Source organism: Dermacentor andersoni, chromosome 7, assembly GCF_023375885.2.
Source record: "Dermacentor andersoni chromosome 7, qqDerAnde1_hic_scaffold, whole genome shotgun sequence".
Classification (NCBI taxonomy): domain Eukaryota; kingdom Metazoa; phylum Arthropoda; class Arachnida; order Ixodida; family Ixodidae; genus Dermacentor; species Dermacentor andersoni.
Window position 1 is genome coordinate 137,504,550 of NC_092820.1, and position 25,602 is coordinate 137,530,151.

Sequence of the window (25,602 nt, forward strand, 5' to 3'; positions counted from 1 at the left end):
CCGCTTAGGAAAATCTGAGAAAATGCTTTTCTGCTTGTTTTTCCAGAACATTGAGTAAAGTAAGCTTGCATAAAATTGGTACCAAGTGAGATAAACTAAAATGTGGCTTATATTCTAAATAAGCATATAAACTTCATACATATACATGCTTTCAACCCCACAATTTGGAAAATAAAGATTTAAAAGAAAATTTAATGTATGACTCAACTGTGGCCTCCGTAAGGAAGACAAGTTGGTCTTATTATTCCTGTTCTTGCTGTTTGGTGTAGTTTAATGGAAGATAATGGTGTTGATTAGTAGAACTCTACTGCACTAATACTGTAAGGATCTGCGCTGCCCAGATTGGCTTTTCTTGTTGCTCTTGTATCAGCAGATACTCTTGTATCAGCAGGTACTCTTGTATCAGCAGGTACTCTTGTATCAGCAGATACTCTTGTATCAGCAGATACTCTTGCATCAGCAGATACTCTTGCATCAGCAGATACTCTTGCATCAGCAGATACTCTTGCAACAGCAAATCTTGTATCAGTATATCTTGTATGCCGCTCTTGTATCAGCAGAAACATCTTGGGATATTTTTTACTTATTAGATGCAGATTACCAGTTTTCTTGAGCTGTGAAGCTTGTGTGCTAGCTGCTTCAGCATTTGTTGCTTTGTGTTACAAGCAGTAGAGTTGAAGCATTCCACTCCTTTGCCTCTCCTGCGCTCAGGTTAAAAAGCCTGTCACTGGCTGACTGTGACCTGACAAGCATCTCATTCCCGGATACACCACCAGGCCAGAAAACCCCGTTGTTCGCCAACCTGGTGTCGCTGAACCTTCACAATAACCGTCTTGAAGAGGTGGGCAGAAAATTGCCATTGTTAGTGCACTGCCTTTTATTTAAGCGACCCTGTAGGCACACCCAAGGAAGCTCGTTGGCCGTCGCCAACAGGTAGTTTTCAAATCCATGCCCCAGTGGTGGCGCCCTCTGGATAAAAAATGTGGATCTTAAAGGCTATGATTTTGCTGGTTGCATGTGGCAGAAAAGATAATGGGAGCCGGAAACACGTCATTGGCGTCAAGATTCGTATGCCACCTACAGCACCATCATAGTGTGCCGATTCAGTGCACTTAGTGCAGTGGATTTCACGCTGATCTGCGGCACTATGATCGCTGGTTAAAAACGCAATGTGTGATTTGCATTCACACAGTATTGGGAGCGTTGTGTAAAAACAAACAAGAAACAACGACATTATGTATTATAGCAGTTTTAATTATTGCCTATCACGACAGCTGTGCAGAAAGTGCTGTAACTGAGTAAACTCTGCCATCAACACAGCGAGTACATGGCGCACCAACATCTGTGCCTCACGGAAGCTGTTGTAGCCATAGAGACAATGCCTTCAAGAAAGTTGAGCAGGCTTGGCAGCCATGGTATGTCAAGTTTCGCTGCACAACATGAATGCCCTGCTGCCATTGGGCACTGCAGTTGTGTGTCGTGGGAGAGCGAAATGTGGCGTCCAGAGCCCCGAAAACTCTAGTCGAGGGTAACTCAGTTTGGAGGTATTTTGAAGTTTTTGCAACTGATAACTTGAGTTTGTCCTCGTTAATTATCACTCCTTTTGCTCTTACTTCTTTGATATGCCGGGAATAAATCTAGAGCTAGAATGGTAGCCTCGGGCAAAGTTTTGCATGGTCCTCAGGATCAGGGCTTGTCACAAACATCCTAATGTCTTTCACACAGTGCGTTGTATGAATCCAAGAATAAAGACCTCACAGGGAACACGAGGCAGAACAGGTACAGAGTATTTATGGGCAAGTAGACACACACTGGAATTTAATTAATTAGGCAGTGAGGCAACACGTAGAGCCTAATTGAAAAATTTAGGATGTGATTCGGGCTCAAGGTGATAGCATAAAGAAACCCGGTGAGAAATGTGAGGTATTTGTGGAAATGTAAGATGTTAGTGAGTGAAGAATTGAAAATATTTAACCGCAAAACTGCCTCTCAAAGTCAGGAGTGTTAGCTAGCGCTGGGGTGTCTGTATTTCTATGTTCAGTCGTGCCAGAATAGTTAAGCTGACAAGCTTTAAGCTGACAAGCTTCAAGCGTTACACCTGAATTAAACCAGTCTGCTAAGGTCTCTGTTGGGATAGGTTGTCCACTTGAACAAAGTGAAACAAATTTCATCACAAAGCGCTCCTGCAACAAGGACGAGCACAGTGAAAAAGCAGTAATATTGGATATGTACGTGTGGCTGGTGTAAAATGAAGAGCTTTGAAACACCTCTGCATGTGAGAATGGCAGAACTGTGTAAGGAAAGAATATTCTACCTCATGGATTGCAGATGTTATAGCTTTGACCCATAGGACACCATACCTGTTTCACGATATATCGACTAATTTTTGAGACATTCAAGGTTCGTAACAGATGGAGGTTCAGTACAAAAACATTATGAACAGTGAGGATGTAACCCAGATTTAAATTTACTTGAGTAACAATAAGTTAGGAAACTCATCGAAAAATGTAATACTTAGGAGTGGAGAATCAAAAATATCAACAGAAAATTGACTCTGAAAAATAACTGTGAGCATATCATAACGAGACTAAAGTCAGATGCAACCACACACTTCAAAGCGTTGTCAAGAAACACGAGCACTAAGAACACTATGTGGTTATGCAAGGATATTTATACACAGAAAATTGCTAACAAGTATGTCATAATCAATGTAATGTGATGAAGCAATTAGGCTAACGTTTATTGGGCCCGAGAGACTCGGCGAAGGCCCCTGGCGCAGCCCATGACGATGTTGACGAGTACATCCAGGCAATGAAGAATGATGATGACGGTAATATACAGATGAGAAAGAAGTACAATAAATGTCAACACCACAATTAAATTTTGTGCGCTGAACTTTGCATTGCACATTGTCGATTAAACTGTACTCCATTTTGGACATCAGGTGCAATGCTGTGAAAGCTACGCAAGAAGTCCAGTCATAAAAGTGGATCACTTTGCCCGTTCTGTCCATGCTTCACTGCACGCCAGTGGCATTTGCTTGCAGTAGCTGTATAGCACAGTTTATTTGTTTATAAGGATTCAAACTTTATTCATTTGCTACTGAGCCTACATAAGGAACAGATTCGCACAATTGCGATCAAGAACATCAGAACTATTTCTAAGTGTGGATGCAGCCACTGCAAGAAGTCTCTAACATTCACAGCGTCGCACCTGGTGGCTGAAATGGAGTGTAGTGTGGTGCCTGCAGTTGAGCCCAACGATGATGCAGTCAGAAGTAATGAATGACCAACGCCATGCCACTAATGTTCTTATTGTTGCAGTGGGTCAGCATAGCGGAGCTGAACAAGCTTGCGTGCCTGGAGGATCTGTTTGTGAAAGGGAACCCCGTGACAGTCCGTGAGAGGCGGCACATCTCGCGCTGCCTCCTGGTGTCTCACCTGGGAAAACTGCAGCTCCTCGACAGGATGCTGGTCAGTGGGCTTCTTCGATTTTCCACTTCTGGCTACCCGTGGGCTGCCAGAGCCAGCCAGAGCGTCTTCATTTTTCTCGGATTGCACCGCCCACCACGCTACGCACTTCCACCGGGCGTTCGTTTTGCTTGCGCTGGACGGTTCTGGCTACCCGCGGGCTGCCAGAACCTGCCAGGACGATTTTGGTCTTATGACTAAAAGCAGACGACTAAAAGCAGACGACTAAAAGAGGCGATGGGTGCTCGCCGCCATCTTTGCAGGGACTTCAGGGATTGCAGCGCGGGCGCTTGAGGACTTAATTTACCTCGCTCTGCCAACTGTCTACGGTCATCTTCGGATTTTTGTACTTCTAGCGTTATCTTTTTTAGGTGCTTACGCTCCGTTCTGCATTGCGAAGCGGTGTGATACGAGCAGTGGTGAACCGTTTGAAGTGTTCGTGTGTGTATGTGTGTGTGTCCCCTGAAGACTTCTTCGCGGCGGTGATCAGCGCGCTGCGCTCTCATGCGTGCATGTTATCTGCATCGTGTTCCACACAAGTTGTAGACGCTCATTTACACTGCGATACATTTTGGGTTCGTCTTTCTCTGGTGGCCTTCCTTTTCACATATCTGGCGTATGTATATATTTCCTTTTTCTGCAGTTAGCGAAGGCGTTGCAGCTAGCCTGTGTTCGCTCTGTCTCTCCGTCGTATGCTTAGATGGCAACTCGAAACCGATATGTGTTCGACTGCAGGCCGTTGATCTAAGAATGCACTGATTGCACTCGGTACATTAGACACACGTACCAGATGGGCTTATTGCTCTCATGATCGCGACCAATGTGTGAAACGTTTCGCGGGTCACAGGCGGCATGCATTTTCATGCGCCAGCGGCGTCCCCAGCTCCTTAGAGTCAAAATGACAAGCACAATCAGCCACAACAAACTTTCTGAAATCGAAGCCCAAGCAGGTCGACACGAAATTTTATGGGTCTGAGACGTACCTGATAACCTGCTTTTTCATGTCTTGTGATGACACAATGCCAACTCATCAATGTCGCCGGTGGTCGACGTGATCGCTGCAAGCAGGGATCCTTGAGATATCGCTTTCGAGTATACAATTACTTACGCGCAATTTCGCGTCTTGTCATCCGCTGTGTCGGAGGCCATCTGTTGCGCTGCGCAAGGTGAAGTTGCCCCAGTGCGCGTCCTGCGCCGAGTCGCGCGAAATCGCGCAAAAGTGATCGTATCCCTGAATGCAATTATACATTTTCAAGCTGGCAACGCATAAATGGGCCGACTACGCCGAGCACATGCCGGCCTCGCCGGGCGCTGCTGTGCTGGTAGCATGTTTACATTTGGCCAGCTGTCCCGGCGTTCGATTTTGCAAACTTCGGGCAAGTTCGGGTTGCCTTGGGATTCCAGCCCAAGTGACTTCCTGTCAGAACTGGAACTAGCTGGCTGCCAGAACTCCGAAAATCGAAGAGGCCCAGTATTGGAGGCCAGCACAGGCCATCCAAAAGGATCACTAGAACACTCGTTTGCTCATGTTTTCATTGAACAAGCAAGCACACAGAGCATCCTGTCATGGTCATGTGGAGTGAACGCAGTTGATCATTGATATAACAAACACGGATGTCACAGATTATTGGATATAATGTAGTAAATATAAAATTATTCTCACTGTTCTATTATTTTTCGCAGATTAGCCACGGTGAAGAAACTGACAGTGCCAAAACTGTGAATCTAACTCTTTAGCGGGCTAATTTGGGCCCAGAAAAGTAGCACTTGAAGTGGAGCAATAGCTGCAAGCACAGTCATTGGTCATTGAAATCTGACCCTCTGGTCAAGTGCACTGGCTCTATATACATGATGCATCGCCCATTCCAGCGTGATCGCTGGTGCTCGTGTGGTGCTCATTATCGTCAACTTCACCCTTACTATGTAATACTTTGTGATTTGTTACCATGGATGTTTTCTTTCCTTTTTTTTTGCATTCTCTCCTGCTTGGACTATTGTCTGCAGTGTTGTACCAAACAAAATTAAATCACATGTTTGGGAATGTATGCCACTATTTGTGTCACATGCGCATTCTGATTGCGTAAGACTCTTTCACTGTAAAATTAGCATCAACATTCTGGAAATTTTGAACACATGTAGATGTGTCCCACTCTGTGCAATAACTTCATAACAGTGTTTAGAAGGAGAAAAGGGGCACCAGTAAAATATAAACACTGTAAGCGTATCATATCCTTATAAAGAATATTGGATATAATGAAGGTTTTTTTCATCTCTGAGGCCACTTTCTTAAAACGAGGTGCGACTATTGCCATATGAACTCATGTAAAGACCATAGCACCAAACTTGGATTAAAAGTTGTTGTTTTTTTAATTCGCCGACGATTACAATACCCCCTAATAAATCCGAAATTTGAGCGCAGCTCTATACGTGTTTTCATATTGCGATATATCGGCTGGCTCAGACAACCGGCTCGTGCAGCATGTTGCAAACGGAGCAAAGTAAGGCGCAACTGCCTCGCTAATTGAGAGATTGCGAGAGGCAGCACATGGGTGACGCGTAGGCATGATTCAGAGCAACCGCCGCAGACAGACCTCCCACACGATGCGCGCTACTCTGGCGCCATCTCATAGCCATCGTTGCCGCACTACGCTTTTCTTCTAATGCGTTCACCATACCCTCCTCCTCTGCTTTCCTCCTTGCATCTTTCATCCCCCGCTGTGCTCCGCATTTGCTCTTTCGTCCTTCACTGTGCTCGTTGCTTGGTTACACTGACGCCGATGCACGCTGCAGGAGCAGGCGTCTAAGAGCTGTGCTCTAAAAGGCTTTTACTTTTCACCTGCCTATAAACTGCACTCCCACCTTTTAGAGGAGCCATGATGGTATGTTGGCATATATTGTACTTAATGGCAAAGCAAGAATGGTGGCTACTTGCCACCATTCAAACGTTGCCCGTACCCTCTCTTTCATAATCAAGGTGGTTTCTCCACTTTCGACGTGCCGAACAGCCACTGCAACATATTTCATTGACTTGGCACCAAACCAAAACTTGGTCACTGATGAGCCGTGCTGGTTAGGCCTAGCCGGTGGGGGTGTTGCATGGCATGCCATTTGTGGGAAACTTGCTCTTGGGATGTTTGTACCAGTAGACAATTACATAGAGATTACACATTTTGTCACGCTTACGGTCTGAAGTGACAGCAGCATGTGCGAAGCGTAGTTTAGTTTCTCGGTCGATAAGTCCCGGCAACTACTGCACACGCCTACGAAGTCTGTATGTGTGCGCACCGGTAGGAACGGCGGAAGTGTATGTTCCAAACTAAACTTTTTGGAACACTGCTTAAACTGACAGCAGTCAAGGTCGCACACTCGATATCTGCACATCACAACGACACGCATTGCGATGGGTGCACAGAAGTTGAAGCCGCGTTCAGTGCAGAGCAGACCGCTGGTAAGCAGCTGAGCAGAAGGCTTCTTCATCGCCTAGGCAACCACTGAGTGCCCACATTGCGGTGCCGCCGCGTTTCTTTTTCTTCTTCCTTTTTCCATTCATTTATTCGCTTGCTCCTCGTCTCATGCTCTTCCTGTCCTCCTTCTCATCTCTTTCGTTGCTCTCCCCTCCCACCGGCTGGTGCACCTTGTTGAGAAGCATGCTCGCTGCTGCGCTTGTTGGCGGTATTTTCCCACAGAAGCCGCATTATAACTGGTAATTCTTCTTATTCAGCTGCACTGTAAGCAGTACGCATATACGGTAGTTTTATGGGAGGGTAAACAGGAGTCAGAAAAGGCCACATTGTAGCCAGTTCTGCGCTATCAATGGGTACACTGTAATTGATCTAAGCTGTATAGCTGTAGTAAACATGGAAAGTCCATGCTGACTTTCTTCGTGCCTGCATATTCAGCCAATCAGTCAGTCTGGCTAAAGGGTGGCTGCCATTGCATTAGTCCATCCGATACTGTCCAGGTCACCAGAGATGAAAGACGTGAAGCTGGCATCTACTACGTAAACCGGTTCTTCCCATTGTGGGTCCAGTGTGGTGGAACTGCAGAAGGGGGCACACCTTCTCCAGAGTTCCTTCGTGAACACCCTAGGTTCCTCAGCCTTCTCAAAAGTGAGTCCTTCCTCTCTCTATGTATTTTTTTTTTTGCTCAACACATTATTTCACTTGGAGCATTAAAAAGTGTTATCCCTGTGGGCATATTGGCCTCTTCCCCCTCGCTTTAGCATGACCTTAGCTCATGTTGTTTATCCTGACCATGATTCGAAAGGTAATATTTGTCATCTGTAACCATGATTCAGTAGGTATGAGCTGGTATACTGCTATTTCTTGAGCTGGAATTTTAACTGACCTGACTTGTATCGTCGTTTACCTTTTGTTATTCTTTCTTTCTTCATTTCAGCCTATGGAGCACCAGAAACTGTGCCAGATGGCAAGACGGCCTCATTTAACAAGAGGGTCATCAGTATCCTTTATTTGTTATTTGTGTCACTTGCCATATCCCAACTGCTACAGTCTGAAATTCTCTCGTAGGCTCCCAAGCATTTCCCTTTTTCTATTCTATTTAAGTTTAAAGGAGCGAATATTTGAAATCTCAATTATGAATGGAATAGTCCTTGTTATTTGGTATGTATTCAATTTGAGTATTCACTATGGTATTTGAAGTTTTCAAATATAGTATAACCTTGTTCATATGTTTTGTAAAAAAACCGTGAGAAAAAAATGTACTAACTGGGAAAACATACGATCCGAAGTAACTAAAAAAATTGACAGACTCAACTATTGTTCACGTTTACGCAATGCGAAGCGTCACGCGGATCGTTGCTGCACGAGACAACAATGTGCGTCTAGCTGGTGGTGCTCCGGTGACCCGAGGCGTGTTTTGCTGTTTTCCTATTGCGTGGTGTTTTAAGAGGCGATGGGAAACAGAGACGAAATCAAGCTGGTGGGCGGCTCCAGATGCCACCGAAATGAACCGTTATGCCCACATCGCGCTGCCTGCAGCAGGGAACGGTGGCATGTTTGGATTATCGCCTACTAAAAGCGTGCAGTACGCTACCAATGGCACTACGTACCATGCGCTGCAAAACAGATAGGTGAAGATGCCTATCGCAATAGGTTTGGCGGTGATAACTGTGAATGTGGCGTGCGGCGACCGAGCAGAGATTTGCTGGTACATGAATAAGAAACTGTGCGCGCCATCGTTTTCATGAAGGGCAGCTATACTGTTCACGATCACGTGCGCCTCGCACCTTTTCTTGCTCACATGGAATCTAGCGGCTGGAAAACATATACGATTGCAGTATGCAGCAGGGAACGGTGGCGTGTTTCTGTTATCGCCTTTTAAACGCTTGCACTACGCTTCCGATGGCACCACACGCTGTGATACAGATACGTGAACGTGGTTATCGTAATAGGATTGATGGAGACAGCTGTAAATGCTGTGCGACAACCCCGGAGAAGATTTGCTAGTACCAAAATGAGAAACTCAGTGTGCGCCAGCGTTTTGACGTTAAGACGGGCGGGCGAGTAGTACGGTGAAGCTGCCGTGGTGGGCAGGTATACGCTGTTCTCGATCACGTGCACCTCACACATTTTCTTCTTTACATGGGATCTAGCGGTTGGAAAACATATCATACAATCACAGTTTGGCGATGTACTGAACGTTGGTGCTGAAAAATAGTCTTTTCCTGGAACGTAAGAACCAGCCAAAAATGAAGGTAACTATATTGGGCCATTTGTGTTCTTGATTGTGAACGTTGGTGCGGGGAAAACGTATGTAACTGGAATGAATCAACGAGGTTCTACTGTATTTATTTCTGTTCCAATACTAGTGATAGTGCTTATCGGAGTCTGCGGGGAAAAAGTCTGATTCAATTGGTGATAATTGTAAATGATTCTGTTGCTGTGTAGAGGCTTCGGTTGCTGAGTGGAATTCAAGCTGCTCAGTAATTTCTGGTCATTTATTACCCTGTGAGGGTCGATTTTTTTCGCCATGGTGCGACTGGCCAGGGTCGATTTTTTTTATTACAGATTCCAATTCTTCTTAGGGGCTTATTTCGAAAAAAAATTACTGTAGTTTTTCTAGGGTTACCGTAAAGTGAGAAAAAAAATATCTTGTATTGGTATATATGTACCCTTCATTCATGAATAACGACAATAAAAAAGGAAATAAACTTACAAGAATTAAAAATTTGATGCGTTGTTATACATATAGTTCAAGGCTTTGAAAATGCGCACATGAGAATATTTTGCAAGACTCAAATCTTCCTGCTCTTATACTAATATGTACATCCATAGCGTAATCGAACTGCATAGGTGCGCGCGCGCACTCAAGAAAACTGTGTGCTTGTGTGCCCGTCAAAAAAAAAGAAAATTTACAAACTTCCGCTAATCATCATCTTATTGCCAACCAGAGGCAATTAGTTTTCGCGAGTCTGAAAAAAAAAAAAAAAAGAAAAAAGAAACGGAAACGCATGCACGGCGGCATCCTTCCTATGCGCACCCCTTTGAGCACTAAACGAGCGAGAAACAAGCGGTCACCCTTTGAGCAAATAGTAAAGAGATAGCCATCAGTTTTGCAAGTGCAAGAAGCCGAAACCACCCGTGGGATGAAACCCAAACCACCGCCCACCTGCCTGTGCGTCAATGTGCGAGCGGTAGTATATAGATGCGCGGGAGCAAAGTAGCGCTAAAACACACCGTGCAACAAAAACCGAGAGGGAGGCACGCGAAAAAAATTCCCTGTATTCCCACATAGTGGCAGCACATGATAGAAAAGAAAAAGTAAGGAAATTGGCGCGCATTTTAAACGTACAGATGGCGCCGTAAATATATGGCATTGACCATTTTGGACTTGTTCGCGGCGCCGTATATTTACGTCATTGACCCTCAAAGGGTTAAGGATGTCTAGCCTTTAGGCAGCTTATACAAGTTTGCTTGTATAAGCAATGTAGGCAAGGCGGTTCATCATTAGGACAATCATGCCATGTTGTTGCCATTCTCTCCAAAACAATGTATGGTGCTATAGTATTATTACACTTACTTGCTGTTCCTGCATTCCATTACCATCATTGTCATGGCGTACCACATGCGATCATGTTTCAGTTGTTTTTTTTTATTTGCAAGCTTCTCAGTTGAGCAGAAGTTGTGAACAGCAGTAGATCTACTAAATAATATAATTCTTTTTACCAAGTAGGCTCCATAACCTTTATAACACTCTATAGAAATGAGAAAGTATGTATGTACGTACACGGGACTTGATTCAATGTTCAAAAGTTGTTTTTCTGGAATATTCGTATTTGATTCGATTAGCAATGCTCATTATTTGAACACCCCTAGCTTAATTCCTCCAATTCCATTTTGCAGTTGGAGATAATGTAGTAAGCTGCATTGCAGAACTTTAAAGCGTGTCTTAATGCGTCGCACTTCGTACTTGGCACGCTGGCTCACTGACGTAGGCTTTATGCTTCTGAGCTCAAGACCACATGTTCCATTGGGAGGCGGAATGCAAATACACCTGTGCATTTAGATTTCAGCATGGATTAAAGAACCGCGAGAGGTTGGAAGCAACCCAGAGCCTTTCATAATGAGAATTTTTGTAACAGCCCAGATGTCGCCTGGAAACATTAAATGCTGTCCGTCAATCAGCCTGTATGTGTTTAACATGACGCACATGGACTGCACTTGCTTAGAGGCTCTCTAGTAATGGATCTGCAGTAGGTCCCCTTGTTCTGCCTGTTGCCTCAAACTTATCAACTCGTGACGTGCTCCTTGACAAAACTGCTCCCTCCAGCTGTTGAAATTCATGCTCCGCAGGAACCCGACCGAGGGCCAATCAGGAAACGCCTACCGTGTAAGTACTGAGAGCCATCTGCCATTGGTCACACTTGGTCAGTGTGACCATGATTGCACCCCAGTTTCAGTTTAAGGATCAGATTTTCAAGGTTAGCTAGCACTACTCTAACAAAATTTGTTGCTGGGCTGGTGGCTTCATACTTAAGAAGGTTCAAAAGCGCTTGTCCTGTGCTTCTGTGTCTATCTTCTGTCCCATCTTGGAATTGTGCTTACCAGTGTTCAGTTGTCAACACTACTCATGTGTTGTTGCTTTCCTAGTAAACAAATTACAGCACAGCCCTGCGTGCGACGTCGTTGCCACAGAAACTGTAAGTTGCGGTAGGTTTGAACCGCAGTGTGACAATACGCGATTTTCGTCCTTAGTCATGAATATCACCTGTGGGCTGTCATTGATGTCTGAAAAGGTACTAATGCGGCATGAAACTGACTCTAGGGAACAATGTAAATGATGCATGCAAGCAGGGTAGAACATTATTTTAGTTCCAGGTATAGGCACTTGTAGCAAATCAAAGCACTGTTCTCTAGCATTTTCTGTAGCAAAAGTTTATGGTAACACCCATGTGTCAGCGACTTTCATTGTTGGGGTGAGGGCATTTGCACGAAGACTCATTCGAATAATCATCATGGGCATCATAATCATCATCATGGACATTAAACCAGAGCATCATCATGTGGTGTTGGTGCTTCGAAACATGCGTTGTGTGTTTATCAGGTGACATTGTGGCACCACCTCTTGACTTCACTGCCAAGATGTGGCAATATACGCTGTAATTTCCTTTGCAGTGCTCAATTCGGCTACCGTTGCTAGACGAGGGCCTAACCCTGCGCTGAAGGCCCCTATTTTTAAGCTACAGTGTATTTGAGCAAATGGGCGCAACTGCATTATCTATAGTTAGTTGACATTGTAATTGCAAGATCAAGTTTCTTATTTTATTCTACAAGTTGCCAGAAATCTTTCCTCTAGCATTATATTTTGTGTTTGCAAATGTATGTTCATAGCGTGTTTACAAACACTGCACTACTTGCACGTTTGCAAGCATGCATTTTTGTAAGCACTTTCTTCAATCTGCAAGTGAATGTTTTTCCTTGATTTCGGTGCAGTGTCCATGTCAGTGGAGAAACTGAAAGCTCTGGTGATGCAGCTGTTTCCTCGGAAAGGAAGCCGCTTCTGCCTTTCTCTGGCAAGTCTTGAGGTGAGTAGTGTGGTGGGATATGTTGCAAACTGCTTCTCAGGACAGAGGATCTATGTTTATCCTTTCCACTTGCTTCCTTCATCTCAGAGGCAGTATTAAGTGGCTCATATCCTTGTGGAATTTGTCATGCAGAAGCGACAAGAGTATGAAAGGAAGAAACACGTGGGCAGTTCTGTTTCAAAGAAATCGCAAATAAGCGGGTGAATTGTGAAGGAATAAAAGGGCAGAATGTATATTACAAGCAGCAGATGTATTCCAGCATGCATAGAAGAGATATCGTAAACAGTCAGTGGTGGGAACGCTGCTACAATTTATTTATTCAAACTACCTTACAAGCCCGAAAAGGCCATCTTCTGCTATATTTTGTTAAAGCTGCTACATCTATGTTACAAGTGAAAGAAGGTGCTCCAATGCTGCTTTAGGACTAGCCACGTAAAGTCATGACAAAGAGGATTCGTGGTCAGTGCCAGGTGGCGAGCGCCAACACCTTATGTATAGGGTGCCGTCACATCTCCTGCAATTCATAAAGCTAAATGAGCTAAAGGGTCACTGAGCTAATCCTGACTAGTCTTGATTTAAGTTTCAAACTTAAGTCAAAGACTTCATTGACTGAAAGCTAGTCAGGTGTTCAAAAATTTTTCATTCTTCTGTCAAACGGTGCCAGTGATGGGTGGCTAACACAGGTGTTGTTTTTGATATGAAACAATTCAGTTATATTACGTATGAGTAGATTTTCTTTAGTGAGTTCTCGTTGCTTGTGCCTGCTGAATTCTAAAGAAAATTGATTTGTGCCTACTCACCCAGCTTTCCATTCTACAGTTGTATTAACTGACCACAATTTAATGAAGCACAGAAGTTGTCATGTCTTGCCACGAGGGACGGATGGCGAGACTGTTCCTTTCACTGAAGCAATTACATTTCTTGGTCCCTCATCTCCATAAACGTGTAGTTGTGATTTACCCTGGGCAAAACGGGCCAGTTCTGCATCCTAACATGGTAGTAAACAAGACGAGGTGAAAATGTGCCACCATATGCAAATTTTTTTGTATATACAAATCAATGGGCTGCTTAGCTGGAAGAGCTGTTTACATGTCTCCCCAACTTGTACATATGACATTGCATTGTCATGATACCATTGTGGAGCTGGTATTGGCACCGTTCGCTGCATTCTTCGTTTCTGGAGCCAAGTCCTGCATTCCTAATACGTACATCTTTGTCATTGCATGATGTCCTTGCTCGACTACATCTCGGACTTCCTCTTGTCCTTTTCCAGGAAGGAAAGGAGTCGGTGCTAGATAAGGAACGCCGTGACCTCAGCTTCTATGACATCACCGACGGCAGTCGCATCTACGTGCGTTGGTAGGCGTGGATACGCCACGGGTTCGACGTGAAGTGTTTTGAGCGAAGTGTTGTGATGGCTAAACGGGTACACTCCACAGCTGTGCTCGTGTCGTGTGGTATAGACCAGCTGCCTTAAACTCACTGGCAAGTGCACCGCGTTCGATGCAACAGAGCGACCCGCCGTCGTCTTTCTGCGTGGTTTAGCCTGCAAAAGCTAGTGAGTGTCAAGACGTCATCAGCCACATCTGCCATTTTGTTTGCTGCAGCACTGCAGTTGAAACATTTGCTGTCCATGTGTGTGTGCGTGTGTGTACGCGTCTGTGCATTGCGAGAGGTGTTAGAACAGAAAGGAAACCTTCTAACCTCACTTGCTTTTTTTTTAATCGTCCGCTTATCCGCTAGTGTACTTGTTTCGTGCAGAGACCTTCTGTGAAGGTTTGCTGCATTTTCTTCCAGCTAACTTATCAATATCGCTCATCTGCTCCTTGATAGCTTCCTCATGTAAGACTAGGGTGCAGCATATATATACACATATACAGGCCTTTTCAAAATGCAATTTCAAGGTACGCATAGGGCAGGAAACCTGTAATATGCTTAAACAGGTGATTGATTAATAAGACATCGAAGGTGTCAACGGTATCTGAAATGTCACTGCCTGTATTAAATTGTAACGTTAGAAATGGTGAGGTGATGCATTCTATTAAGCATAATTTTGCTCGCTGTCTCAGAATTCTATAGACATCCCATTCTTATCTTGCAATTTTGTGCAGCCCTTCGGATATAGCTTCCCTAGATTTCTGCAGTAACATGAACATTTGCATTGGCAACTTCAATACATACCCCTCAATTTGCTTTAGAGTGGGCCCCTTAGCTGTGTGAAATTTATATTGTGCTCAGCTCTTCATGCAAATATTCCTTTTTGCTTTTGGCAAGCAAACCACTTCATTGTGCTGTGCCATTGTCAGAGGCAACATTGCCATGTTGCCTCAGCAGCTTGTAGAACTAGCTGTTGTGATGTCGACACTAGTTTTTAGGTGCATGCATGTGATATGCTGTAGTTTGTAACAGCGTCCATCATAGCCATGTGCACAGCCAGCTTTCGTGCCAAGGGACCTGTTGGCTTGTCAGAAATGGTATTTTCATGATGACAAACGTGCACACGCTAATTTTATGAAAGTGCACTCTTGTTGCAAAAGGTGCAGGTATATTTTATGGCATGCAACACATTTAATTACAGGTATTTTGTTTTAGTTGTTTTAGTGAAGGTGTTTGGGGGGGGGGGGGGATAGTGTGTTAAAGGGGCCATGCCATCGTTGTTCAACTATTTTCAGTTTATGATTATAACCGAGAGTAGAGAGGCCACGCAGAAAAAAAAAACTGGGCTGTCACCATACAGTTCGAAGTTGAAATTTTCAATTTGAAATCTCCGACTTGAAGCCCCTCCCGCCAACAGTGTGTATCATTTTGGCATTGATAGTGTGACTTCCAGAAGTTCGTGCCCACTGCTGCGTTATCTGCTTTCAACGCAGTCCAAAACCACATCAGATGTCTTGCTCTGCATGCTTCAGCACTCAACAGCGCAGCGAGGGTGCTGCCATTGATTTGCGCATGCAATTCTTTCACTCTCGCGAAAAAAGCAGCACAAATCAAACATTGCTTGCAGAAACTACCTTGGGCTGACCGCCACTGCCGCTGCATGGTGATCACAACGTATTTCCACCTCCTGCAATTGCTTCCAGCAATTGCAGTATGCAAAAACGTAGTCTGTCTGTTATTGGCTTGTGCAACTTTGAGGGAGTCTTTGCTGGGAATGTGATTTTGTTTTGTCACCAGTTAGTGTTGTCGGACTGCTGTACAATTCAATTGAGATATATAAAAAAAAAAGTTATGTTCATATGCAAATTTTCTGCCACATTGAATGCACTCAAATTTTGCTAGCTTACAAAATTTGAGGGTTTAACATAGTTTAACATGCGATGCATAATTCAAGCTGGAAAATTGTTGTTGTGGCCCCTTTAAGAATGTGGGAAACAAGCTGCCTAATACATTAGAATGTTTGGCAGCAGCCATTAGTGAGAAATATGTTGTGTGCTCTATGAATGCTGATGTTTCCTTACAAGTTGAAAAGCACAAAATCTTGATATGAATAATTATGCCTTATGAAGAGCTCAAGGAACGTGCATAGAAATCTTGTGAAATTGCTGTAAATAATAAGCCCAAATAAACTCCATATTCATATTGCACATTTTGTAGACCTCATGCAACCACCTTGAATCTACTGCGACTGAGCATATATTGTGTACAGCTTATTTTCATAATTTTTGGCTGGGTCTATATTTGAATTTCAATTCCCATGGAGGCATTTGATGGAGGAGTGCCTCCACGAATTGATAATATGAAGAATGTTAGCTTTTTTGCATTTTCAGCAACAAGAATGCCCCACACAGTGTGTTCTCGGTATTTTTTTTTTTAATGACTCCACACCTTTCAACACTGATGTGCTCAAAAAACATAACACACACACTGAGAAAAAAACACAGGCAGGCAAACCACTTTGATGGTTTGGCAGCTACAACAGCAATAAAGAAGCGGCCCATGCCTTAAAAAAAAACACAGGTGCCTGAAACGTTGAGACATGCTGGCACAGTACAACAATGAGCACAACGGGGGATCAAAAGACAAAGAGTGTGCATTTAACAGCCAGTGAATTAAGGACATGAGTAAAAGTTCTGCAGTCTGTGTAGAGGTGCGACGACTTTTGCGAACACAAATACAAAAGCCTGGCTAAACACACGGCTGGCTGCATCAGGCATACATAGCATAATGCACAAACCAGAGCACAGACTGCCTGAACAGGCAAGTGTCCCCTCGCAAATGGTAACACACAAAGTTTGGCCCGGCAGCATTCATCTTTTAAACCTATGCGCACAAGTTTTCTACGAACCAGTAAACCCAAAATAGAACTCAAGTTTTGAATTAAGCTTGTGCAGCTTTGTTAAATTAAATTAAATTATGGGGTTTTACGTGCCAAAACCACTTGCTGATTATGAGGCACGCCGTAGTGGAGGACTCCGGAAATTTCAACCACCTGGGGTTCTTTAACGTGCACCTAAATCTAAGCACACGGGTGTTTTCGCATTTCGCCCCCATCGAAATGCGGCCGCCGTGGCCAGTATTTGATCCCGCGACCTCGTGCTCAGCAGCTCAACACCATAGCCACTGAGCAACCACGGCGGGTGTGTGCAGCTTTGTTGCATAATATAGTAGTAATGGGAACACAAGTGCAAAGCGTGTAGCCACAAAAGGCAAAATGTAAGTAAAAGTGTTCTGCAAGGAGACGAGAAAATCTGGGAGCATATCCTGGGCATACAGAATGAAAAAGCAATCCTGCACACTTGCTATGCGGACCGAACCAGGTTGCTGTTACAAGTTTACCGAGGCTTGCGCTGTTATTTGCTGCTATGAGATCATGTCACTACTCGTATATCGCAGTTTTAGTCAACAGAAACACTCAAGGGTAACCACACATTCTCTCGGGTAATCCAAATGGGCATCTTGATTGCATTGACGTGAACACCAGCACATTTTGCGGCAAGCTACATTTCGTTATTACCTTCACGAGATGCAGCAAGCTACGATGCACCAATGCTTCACAATAACCGTGCTACATTCGGCAACGCGAAACATCAAAGGCAACTGGGTTCCCATCTATTACACAGTGCATCCGTCTCGGACCTTAGCACATAAGATTGGGCTCAGGTACCGTAATGCAACATTGTTCGCCTGCCTGCCTGCCACACAAACATAATAGCTATGCATTAACTACAACTAGTTAGGCAAGTTTCACAGATCCCAAGGACTTGAAGTGCCCTTAGTAACAATTGGGAAGGGGGGAACATCTTGTTACTATGTAAGGCTTATTAGTACAGTGCAGACAGTACTTGAACACAGTGTTGGAAATACTCTTAGGAAAACCCTGTTCCACCATGTAGCTGCTTCATGCGAGACGACCCCCTCACGACATCAACGCCTTAAACAACAGACATTTTCTACAAGAGTGACTGGTGGCACCTTGTCACCATCACTGACCGTTGCTTAAGCCTTAGGCTCAAGTTCGGCGTCCAGTGCTTGCTAGTCAAGCAGCAAAACTGTGCGACTGCATTCAATGGTAGCTGCACGTGGCACATTCACCCCTCACATTTGCCGCTATTCATCAACATTCCACTGGAAGAACAAGCAGTCTTGCTCTTACTCTGCTGCTGCTCTGTGCCTCTGCTCCTATTCAGCCACATGAATACACCACAAGGTGAAATAACCTGCACAGTTTCACAGTGCGGTCCACTGTTAAACGGAACACATGACAGTAGAGCACATGCAAATTTTCCCCTTTACAGTAGACTACTTCTGGTTGGTGGCACTGGCATATTTCAACATACATATGCAGCTCATCATGTTGCAGCTGGATAGAGCAGCTAGGCTTAATGTTAAGCCTAACCTTGTGCCTCAACAGCCAAAGTTAGAACAAGAGTTGTGACACGTTAACCTTATCAAACGTGGCAAAGTGTCGGGCAGCTGAATTTCTTCACACTGTCCTACAACACTACTCCTAAACAACATTGAAGTTCTTGTGTTATCAATGGTGAACGCACGGCAGTCGGCTTATGCATGGAACAATACTGTGCCAGGTTATTACACCACTCAGAACTGTGACTGCATGGGTGCTTTAAGTCAATTTTTGGTAAGAGTAGCAGCTGTGTGCAAAATTTTTTGATGTGGACCAATTTGCGCAAACATCGGTAAAAGTGCATAGATTATCCTGTGTGATATCCCTCAGCTTACTGCAGAAGTAAAACACTACAGTGCATGCATTTACAGCCCCACTGTTATTACAAGAAACAAGTGCAGTGCTGCATAGAAATGGGGCAAGTCTGAATGCAGCGAGTGAGCAAAGGCCCCAGAGAGAGTAGTAATGTAAACATGCTTGTCGAAATGTTTGCAACAGCAAGTTTATGGATATGAACAAATTCTTGCAATGGTACACTCCTAAAGAAATGCTTCACCTTTTAAAATATGCTCTTTTGCAGCTACTGTAATAATCCTCATTAAGGACTGATCACTCTTCCAAAGATTTTTAGTATTGCTTTCATAACAACAGCCTTGCCTACTTGAGAAACGGAGAAGGATCACCATTGCAGTGTTCAGATCATTGCTGACCTCAACACTGCTCATTAAGTCGAAAGCCAAGAAATGGGTGAAGGAACAAAGGTTCACCCCACACCCATGTTAGAACCCCATTAATACGTTTTTCAAGGGATCGCGAAAAAAAATGATTTTAACACTGAGGAAGGGCCCTTAATTGCCACAGAAACTTCACAAATGGCTCTGTATGGCTGCCAGAACAGTTATGAGACGTCTCAATGCTCCTACTCTGACCGGAAACAGCATGTGCTTGCGTGTATAAGAAACGTGTACTATGTTGAGTGACAGTGCTCCGCCCCTCCCCCTTCTTTTTTAACTCAACGTGCTTCAGCACATAAGACAGCTAGCTGTATTGCAGAGAACCTGACCTGAGGGAATTGACAAATACCACAATCGCGCAGACACCCATATATCAGGACTGAAGATCACATACTTCTCGCATTTTGGGGTTCGACTTGACACGTACTATGTTGAGACGGTGCACTCCCCCCTCCCCCTTCCTTTTTTTTACTCAACATGCTGCACCACATAATACAGCCGTATTGCAGAGAATGCAACTTTAGGGAACTGGCATAACTGCAAGTCTGCGTTTACCACATTTGTAGCAATATGTGAGAGCAAATTTGCCTCTGCACCACTAAATTTATGTGACCACAGTGTTTAAACGCAATGCAAGATACGGGAACATTACACAATGCCGACGTATGAAATGGGAACATAACACATGGGCTTTAGGTAAGGACTGCAAAAACGAGACATATGAGCCAGGAAAATGCAAGTGAGCAACGCATCAATGGAGTTTCACTGTAGGCTCCGTCTTGTGGCCTTCAAGACCTTGCATAGTTGCTTCGATATACAAGGCTGCATAGAAACTGAAAAATACGTACAAGTGCGCAAAGACGGGCCATTATTATAGAAGATTTGACCCAAGTGCTTGATGGAGATTACCAACTTCATTTTAGTGCAATTCATGGCTATGACTGCTCCAAAAAGTATTTAACGTTCAATATCTAAATGTCAAGCAGTGATAATGAGCTTTATTGAGGTTTCAATTGTTTAATGACTTCCTGTCCATGCTCAGATCAGACACTGTGTGAGTACCTTTGGCTCATCAGTAGTGCTGCCTAAAGTGTCATTAGTTGTCATGTTTGCTGGGTCATGCTTTTTTTTTTTCCGTGGTCCCCTAAAAAATGTAGCAACAGGGTTTTACTGCAGTAAAAATCTGCTTTTGCTTCATGTACTCATTTGAACAACCGAGTACCTGCGAGAATAAATTGTCTTTTAATGTTGTTAGGCCTAACAAATACATCACTGTTGTTAGTGATTTCACCCATGTCTACCAGATGGCTAACCGCCATCCAGCATTGGCTAGGTGCCTGCCATACGGCATGCTCTACTGAAAGCTGTAGTCATTTTGCATGTGCAAATGCCAGGAGCTTGAATGCAATGTGTCTGAAAATGCAGCACATTTCTTTCAAGAATCGCCAGATATACAGACGCTGACAACCATCTCTTGTGTGGCAAAAGTGCACATTAAAAAGGCGCAACCTTTCATGGCGGCAAGGACTCTGTGAATGCGCCAACCACAACGAGGCCATCATCAACAGTCTGTCCTCAACATCTTTAATGGCTAATAAGCCGGTAGTAGTCGCACTAACACATTCCGTTGCCATATGTTGTCTCCATACGACAGAATGCAATCAAGCAGTGCGTCACCTTCGCCGAACCTTCTTTCTGCGAGGACAAATTGCATTATAACTTGTCTGGTAACATGCACTGTCTGGGGGTGGTTTGCTTAAGCATAAGTAGAAAAACAAAAAGAAAGTTCTTAGTTGTGACAGCGGCAACAAATGGCCAAAGGGGCTAAAAGGGGGAAGAGTTACTGCTTTGCCATCACACCGCAGGGCCATAACAGCAGTGGCACTCACATACGAGTTTTGCCATACCATGTCAAAACTGTGGCAGGTACGTGCTATTCGAAGAAGCCCGTGTGACAATGGTAGAATGTGTAGGCTGCAGGATGTAGTGGAATCAGTTCCTCGCTAATCCCGACATTGAGAAGTAAGTCTTTGGCAATGTGCTATAGAGGGCAAGGTTGATGAAGGTGTCAGTTACATGCAGACTAGAAAACGCATCTGACAGCCATCAGCAACTTATGTGTTTTAACATAGCCTTGTCGTCTGCATACCACCCGTCTGCTGCAAAGAACTCAAGCTTCACAACACGGGGAGACCATTATAGCATCGTGGACCATTCTACAACAGTGCTGAGCAGGCTCACAAAGTTTGCTTTGTGTTCCTGTAACAGCCATTTCCGTATCGCAAACAAATCTAGCCTGTTGCTGCACAATATATCAGCTCATCATTGATTGAAGATGCACCTCGACAGCCAACAGTGACAAGCTAAACTCATTTTGGATTACATTTTCATGTACTAGATGTATACATACGCTCCTTTGAGGGGTTTTGCATGTTGGCTTTTCACTTTGTTGCCAGTGTGATCTTGACGTGAAAGATGGATTCCAATCGACATTTGGGCGAGTTGGTACTGGTTGACAACAGGCAGCACTGTGCTGTGTGTTTCCTGCCCTTTGTCTTCGTCGTCCTGCGCTGCCCCTTCAGAATGGGTTCCAACTTTGGTAATCTATTAACATGTTACAACACAGAAATGATGACAATCCTCACATGAGGTTGCCTGCAATATTTGCTTCAACCACCAACAGAACACAGTATCATGCTGTTCATTGCTTACAGCTATGCAAGCTCCTTGTGGAACCAAGTGATCTCTTTTAAGTATAAAAACTTTACATAAGAGCACGACACTCAGCCAGACCTAAATATCAAGCAGCAAGCCACAAGCACCTCCAATAAAAACAGAAAGGGCACACAAACTGTGGCTATTTGTTGCAAGGGTCTACCTTACTGCACTCAATTACTACCACCTCTACTAGAACATAATTAAATGCTAAAAACAGCCCATCCAACAGAGTGTGCCTGGCAGTGAAATAACAAGTAGCACCCACACACAAGACATCAGTCACTGAGGAGATTCAGCAGAGTTGGTGGGGGTGGGGGGGCAGGAGGATGAACGAAACGCAGACATGATAATAATAAGGGTGGGCAAAGTGTAGTAAATTTCACTTCTTCGATGGCATGCTAGAAGCCAGCACTCGCTAAGTCGAGGTACAGTGACAGAATAGCGCCTCAAAATGCCAAATCACGTCATGGGGTTCGATTTCCTGAAGTAATGACGGCTACGAGACATGCCGTGGTGGGGGAAGGGGGGCTCAAGATAATTTAAATGTGCACCAAAATCTAAGTACACGAGTGCTCTTGCAGTTCATTCCCCCTCTCCGCATGAGGCCGCATGGCAGGGAGTCGGACCCTCGACCTCAAGTTCAACAGCACAACGCCATGGCCAATGACCCGCCGATGGCCTCAAAATACACGAGACAGGATCTGCGCCACCCCTGTGGAAATACAGAACCAGCCCCAGCGACATTTTTATATGCAATATATGCTGCGATTTTCAACTGCTGCTGCCAGCAGGAAGATAATTACGTTACATTTTAACACAAGAGGAAAAGCGAAGTTTGGGCATGGACTGTGGAGAATTCGCTACTCCTACCTTTTTGACACTGCCCTTTCATCATTACATGCGGAAGTGTGGCACCCTCTTTTTGCAACTCTCCGGATTTCCAGGTTGGCAGAAAAGCACGGCCTTCGGGATTGCCAGCACAATGTAGGATTTTTTTTTTAGCTGTGTCAGCTGACTGATCACGAATCTCCACCAGTTCCCTTGCTTTATTTCTCACTTTCACAGAGTGTACCATCTCTGATCGCTATTTTATTAGTGTTTGTCCTTTTGTGGCCCATAATAATCACAAGAGAAAGTTTTGGGATTGCGATCTATCACTGTAGCTAGACTTAAATACTTGCCTTTATCATCCCTTTTAACTCGGCATACCTCTAGTGTTGTGGAATACAGCTGCTAGTCAAAGCGCACAGCTTAGAGCATTCAGTTAAAATGCACTTTGTCATCACCAAGGCACTAACTGATGCTGCAAGTGATTGACTGAAACAAGGTATAACAAGCACAATTTAATACTAAATCAGCGAGTCTTGGTAAACTATGAGACAATTTATATAAAATTTGTTACAAAAATACACACAGTGAAACATACAAGACTGGAGACATGTTATAAGACTGCGAAGGCTTCATCGAGACGAGTAGCAATATAAATGCTTAAATGTTATACAAACAAGTGCTACATGGCATACAAAGAAACAGAAACATACCTGTTGTCTTCTGCACGATACTTTGGTCTCATGTATAAATGGCATAATCATGACAAACAATCTACGGCTCGCACACTGCATGATGCACGCCACAGTTATGACTTGTACCAACCGCCAAGCTGCGTAGTGCATTTGCTCAAGTCAAGTAAATACACTGCAGAACTTGGCACTGTGAGCTACTGACTGCCTACTGTGGTGTGCAACAGTGGTAGCTCGAGATGACGCAACACGTAGAACTCAAGATAGCTTCAAAAATTAAATCTCGAAACATGTCCGTAAAGCTAAAATATATGCTGCAAAATGCCCAAAAGAACGAGCCAGGTCAAAAACTTTCTATGTATATACGCGAGATTTGGCATAAAGTGCAACATCATTGCTACATTTGCAGAAAAAGAAATAATGAAGAAAAATACACATGGCAATACGGCTACACAAAAAATCTTGTCGCCACAACAGTAGCTACGAGAATGCCCTAACGGTTCCTCGGAACTTTCAAACCAACGCAATCCCGAAAGTAGGCTCTTTAAGCTTTCAAAAATGCATGCCATTTGCCGCATCATATTTGAGCGGGGCAGAGGCTTGTCTTCAAGCCTTCTCGTACGTTCAATAACGCCTGACGGCAATCGAAGCACTTTGACAACAAGGCACTCGTCGGAGCGTGCCTGGTATAAGGCGACTTGCTGCAACGTGACCTTGGGGTGCCACCGAATGTGCAGCTTTCCTCGGGCGAGTCGGCGACTTTCCTTCCGCAGCACGCTGCCACGTAAAACTTGGCAAGGTCGGTCACACACATGCATACACGCAATCAATACGGGGCTTTTCAAATGTCTCACACAGTGGTGATTCGTTTTTCACTATAGATGAATGGCACAATGGGTGTGTAGCACCGGAGGACGCCAGCTGGCCAGTGCGAAGCATTGTCAGTCACACCGAATGACCACGTGTTGGGCTTTGACAACTGGCTTTTCTTCCATTTTTTTTTAAACCTTTGATTCCTGTAATGAAAGCAAAGAGAAAGTAAGAACACGAAATGTGCTCACTGTAATGGAAACAGTTGACTAGAATTCCACTGCTGTCAAGTGAACAGCAAAAAAGAGTCTGACATGGAAATACAAGACATGGTGATACAAGACATGGCACGGCAATACGTGGACGACATGACAATTTCTTGGACGATACCTGCGCCAAAAAAGAATGTGAAGCTAGGGCACTATCTTGTAATGAATCCCCCCCCCATTTACTTGTTGTGTCAACGTTATTGCTGGAATCAGCTCCTTGGTGCAATGAATAAGAGAACTGAAGGAAAAGAGTCGGCATGATGCATAGCCTCTCAACAACAATAAAACTGCACTTTCAGTTGACCCAATGAAAAGTTCACCAAGGTATTGTGTCAGGATGCTAAAGGGACAGTGTAGGTACTGCATTAAGCTGGGTTGATGGGAGTCACTTCGGGATTACAAAGTACATTGCGTCTCAGAGTGAGGCAGGAGGGTAGGGGCCAAGTATGGTGTGAGGGTCGTTTTTTCTGCTCCGATGAAGCTGGGTAAATTAGGGGCAGCAGTTCAGAGGAAGCAGGAAGGCTTTGAACGGAAAGCTGCATGCAAGGTAAATCACGTCGATAAGTACATTAGTTGCAAGAAGGGCGCGGTCAACCAAATTCCTTTATCTTGTGGTCAAACTTACATAGGCCAGACAGGCTGTTGCATCAATATTAGACTAATGGAGCATGCCAATTCATTGGACAAAAAAGACACTAACCTGGCAAAGCATTGCAGTATTTGCAAATGCATACCTTTCTTTGACGATAGACAATTGTTATTTTTTCATAGTGACAAGACTACCAGAGAAGTCGCTGAAGCATTCCATATCATCAGAAAATCTAATAGTTGCGTTAGCAAAACATCTTTAATCTTGTCAGTGAAAGAAATGGCATTGTTGCATAAAGGGTAGATTGCAAGGCAGGTACATCGCGTGCGTATGTTGGCTGTCTGAAGTTTGTATCTGATCATTGATGTATGGCCGGGCGCATGCGTGCCCAGTTTTGTATGTATAAGTTGACTTCTTGCTTCAAATAAATCAGTTGTAAGTTCAGCGCCGTGTTTGTCTCATCCTCTTTCTGGTCCTGTCGTCTAGCGCTGTTTGAATTTTATTGTTACCATGGAACACCAACTCGCCCAATCCGCTGCCCTTTTGCAGTTGGTAAGTTGTCTAGAGGCAAAGAATAATTTCGGTACATTGTAAAGCAGGT

At 44.2% G+C, this 25,602-nt stretch overlaps 2 protein-coding genes across 6 annotated transcripts in view; one reads left to right on the forward strand and one right to left on the reverse strand.

Moving 5' to 3' along the window:
* Positions 1–16,100, forward strand: part of LOC126533778 (tubulin-specific chaperone E-like) — a 30,479-nt gene extending 14,379 nt beyond the window's left edge. For both annotated transcript variants that reach the window (XM_050180975.3, XM_055072324.2), the window contains exons 8-14: positions 712–841; positions 3,324–3,473; positions 7,432–7,579; positions 7,869–7,931; positions 11,262–11,321; positions 12,425–12,516; positions 13,790–16,100. In XM_050180975.3, coding sequence (XP_050036932.1) covers positions 712–841; positions 3,324–3,473; positions 7,432–7,579; positions 7,869–7,931; positions 11,262–11,321; positions 12,425–12,516; positions 13,790–13,879 — 733 coding nt within the window. In that variant the 3' untranslated portion in view covers positions 13,880–16,100. The remainder of the gene's footprint in view (positions 1–711; positions 842–3,323; positions 3,474–7,431; positions 7,580–7,868; positions 7,932–11,261; positions 11,322–12,424; positions 12,517–13,789) is intronic.
* Positions 16,101–16,308: 208 nt separating this feature from the next.
* LOC126533776 (deubiquitinase DESI2-like) overlaps positions 16,309–25,602 on the reverse strand; it is a 42,560-nt gene continuing 33,266 nt past the window's right edge. For all 4 annotated transcript variants that reach the window (XM_050180973.3, XM_055072326.2, XM_055072325.2 and 1 more), the window contains one exon: positions 16,309–24,349. The gene's annotated coding sequence lies outside the window, so the exon portion shown is untranslated. The remainder of the gene's footprint in view (positions 24,350–25,602) is intronic.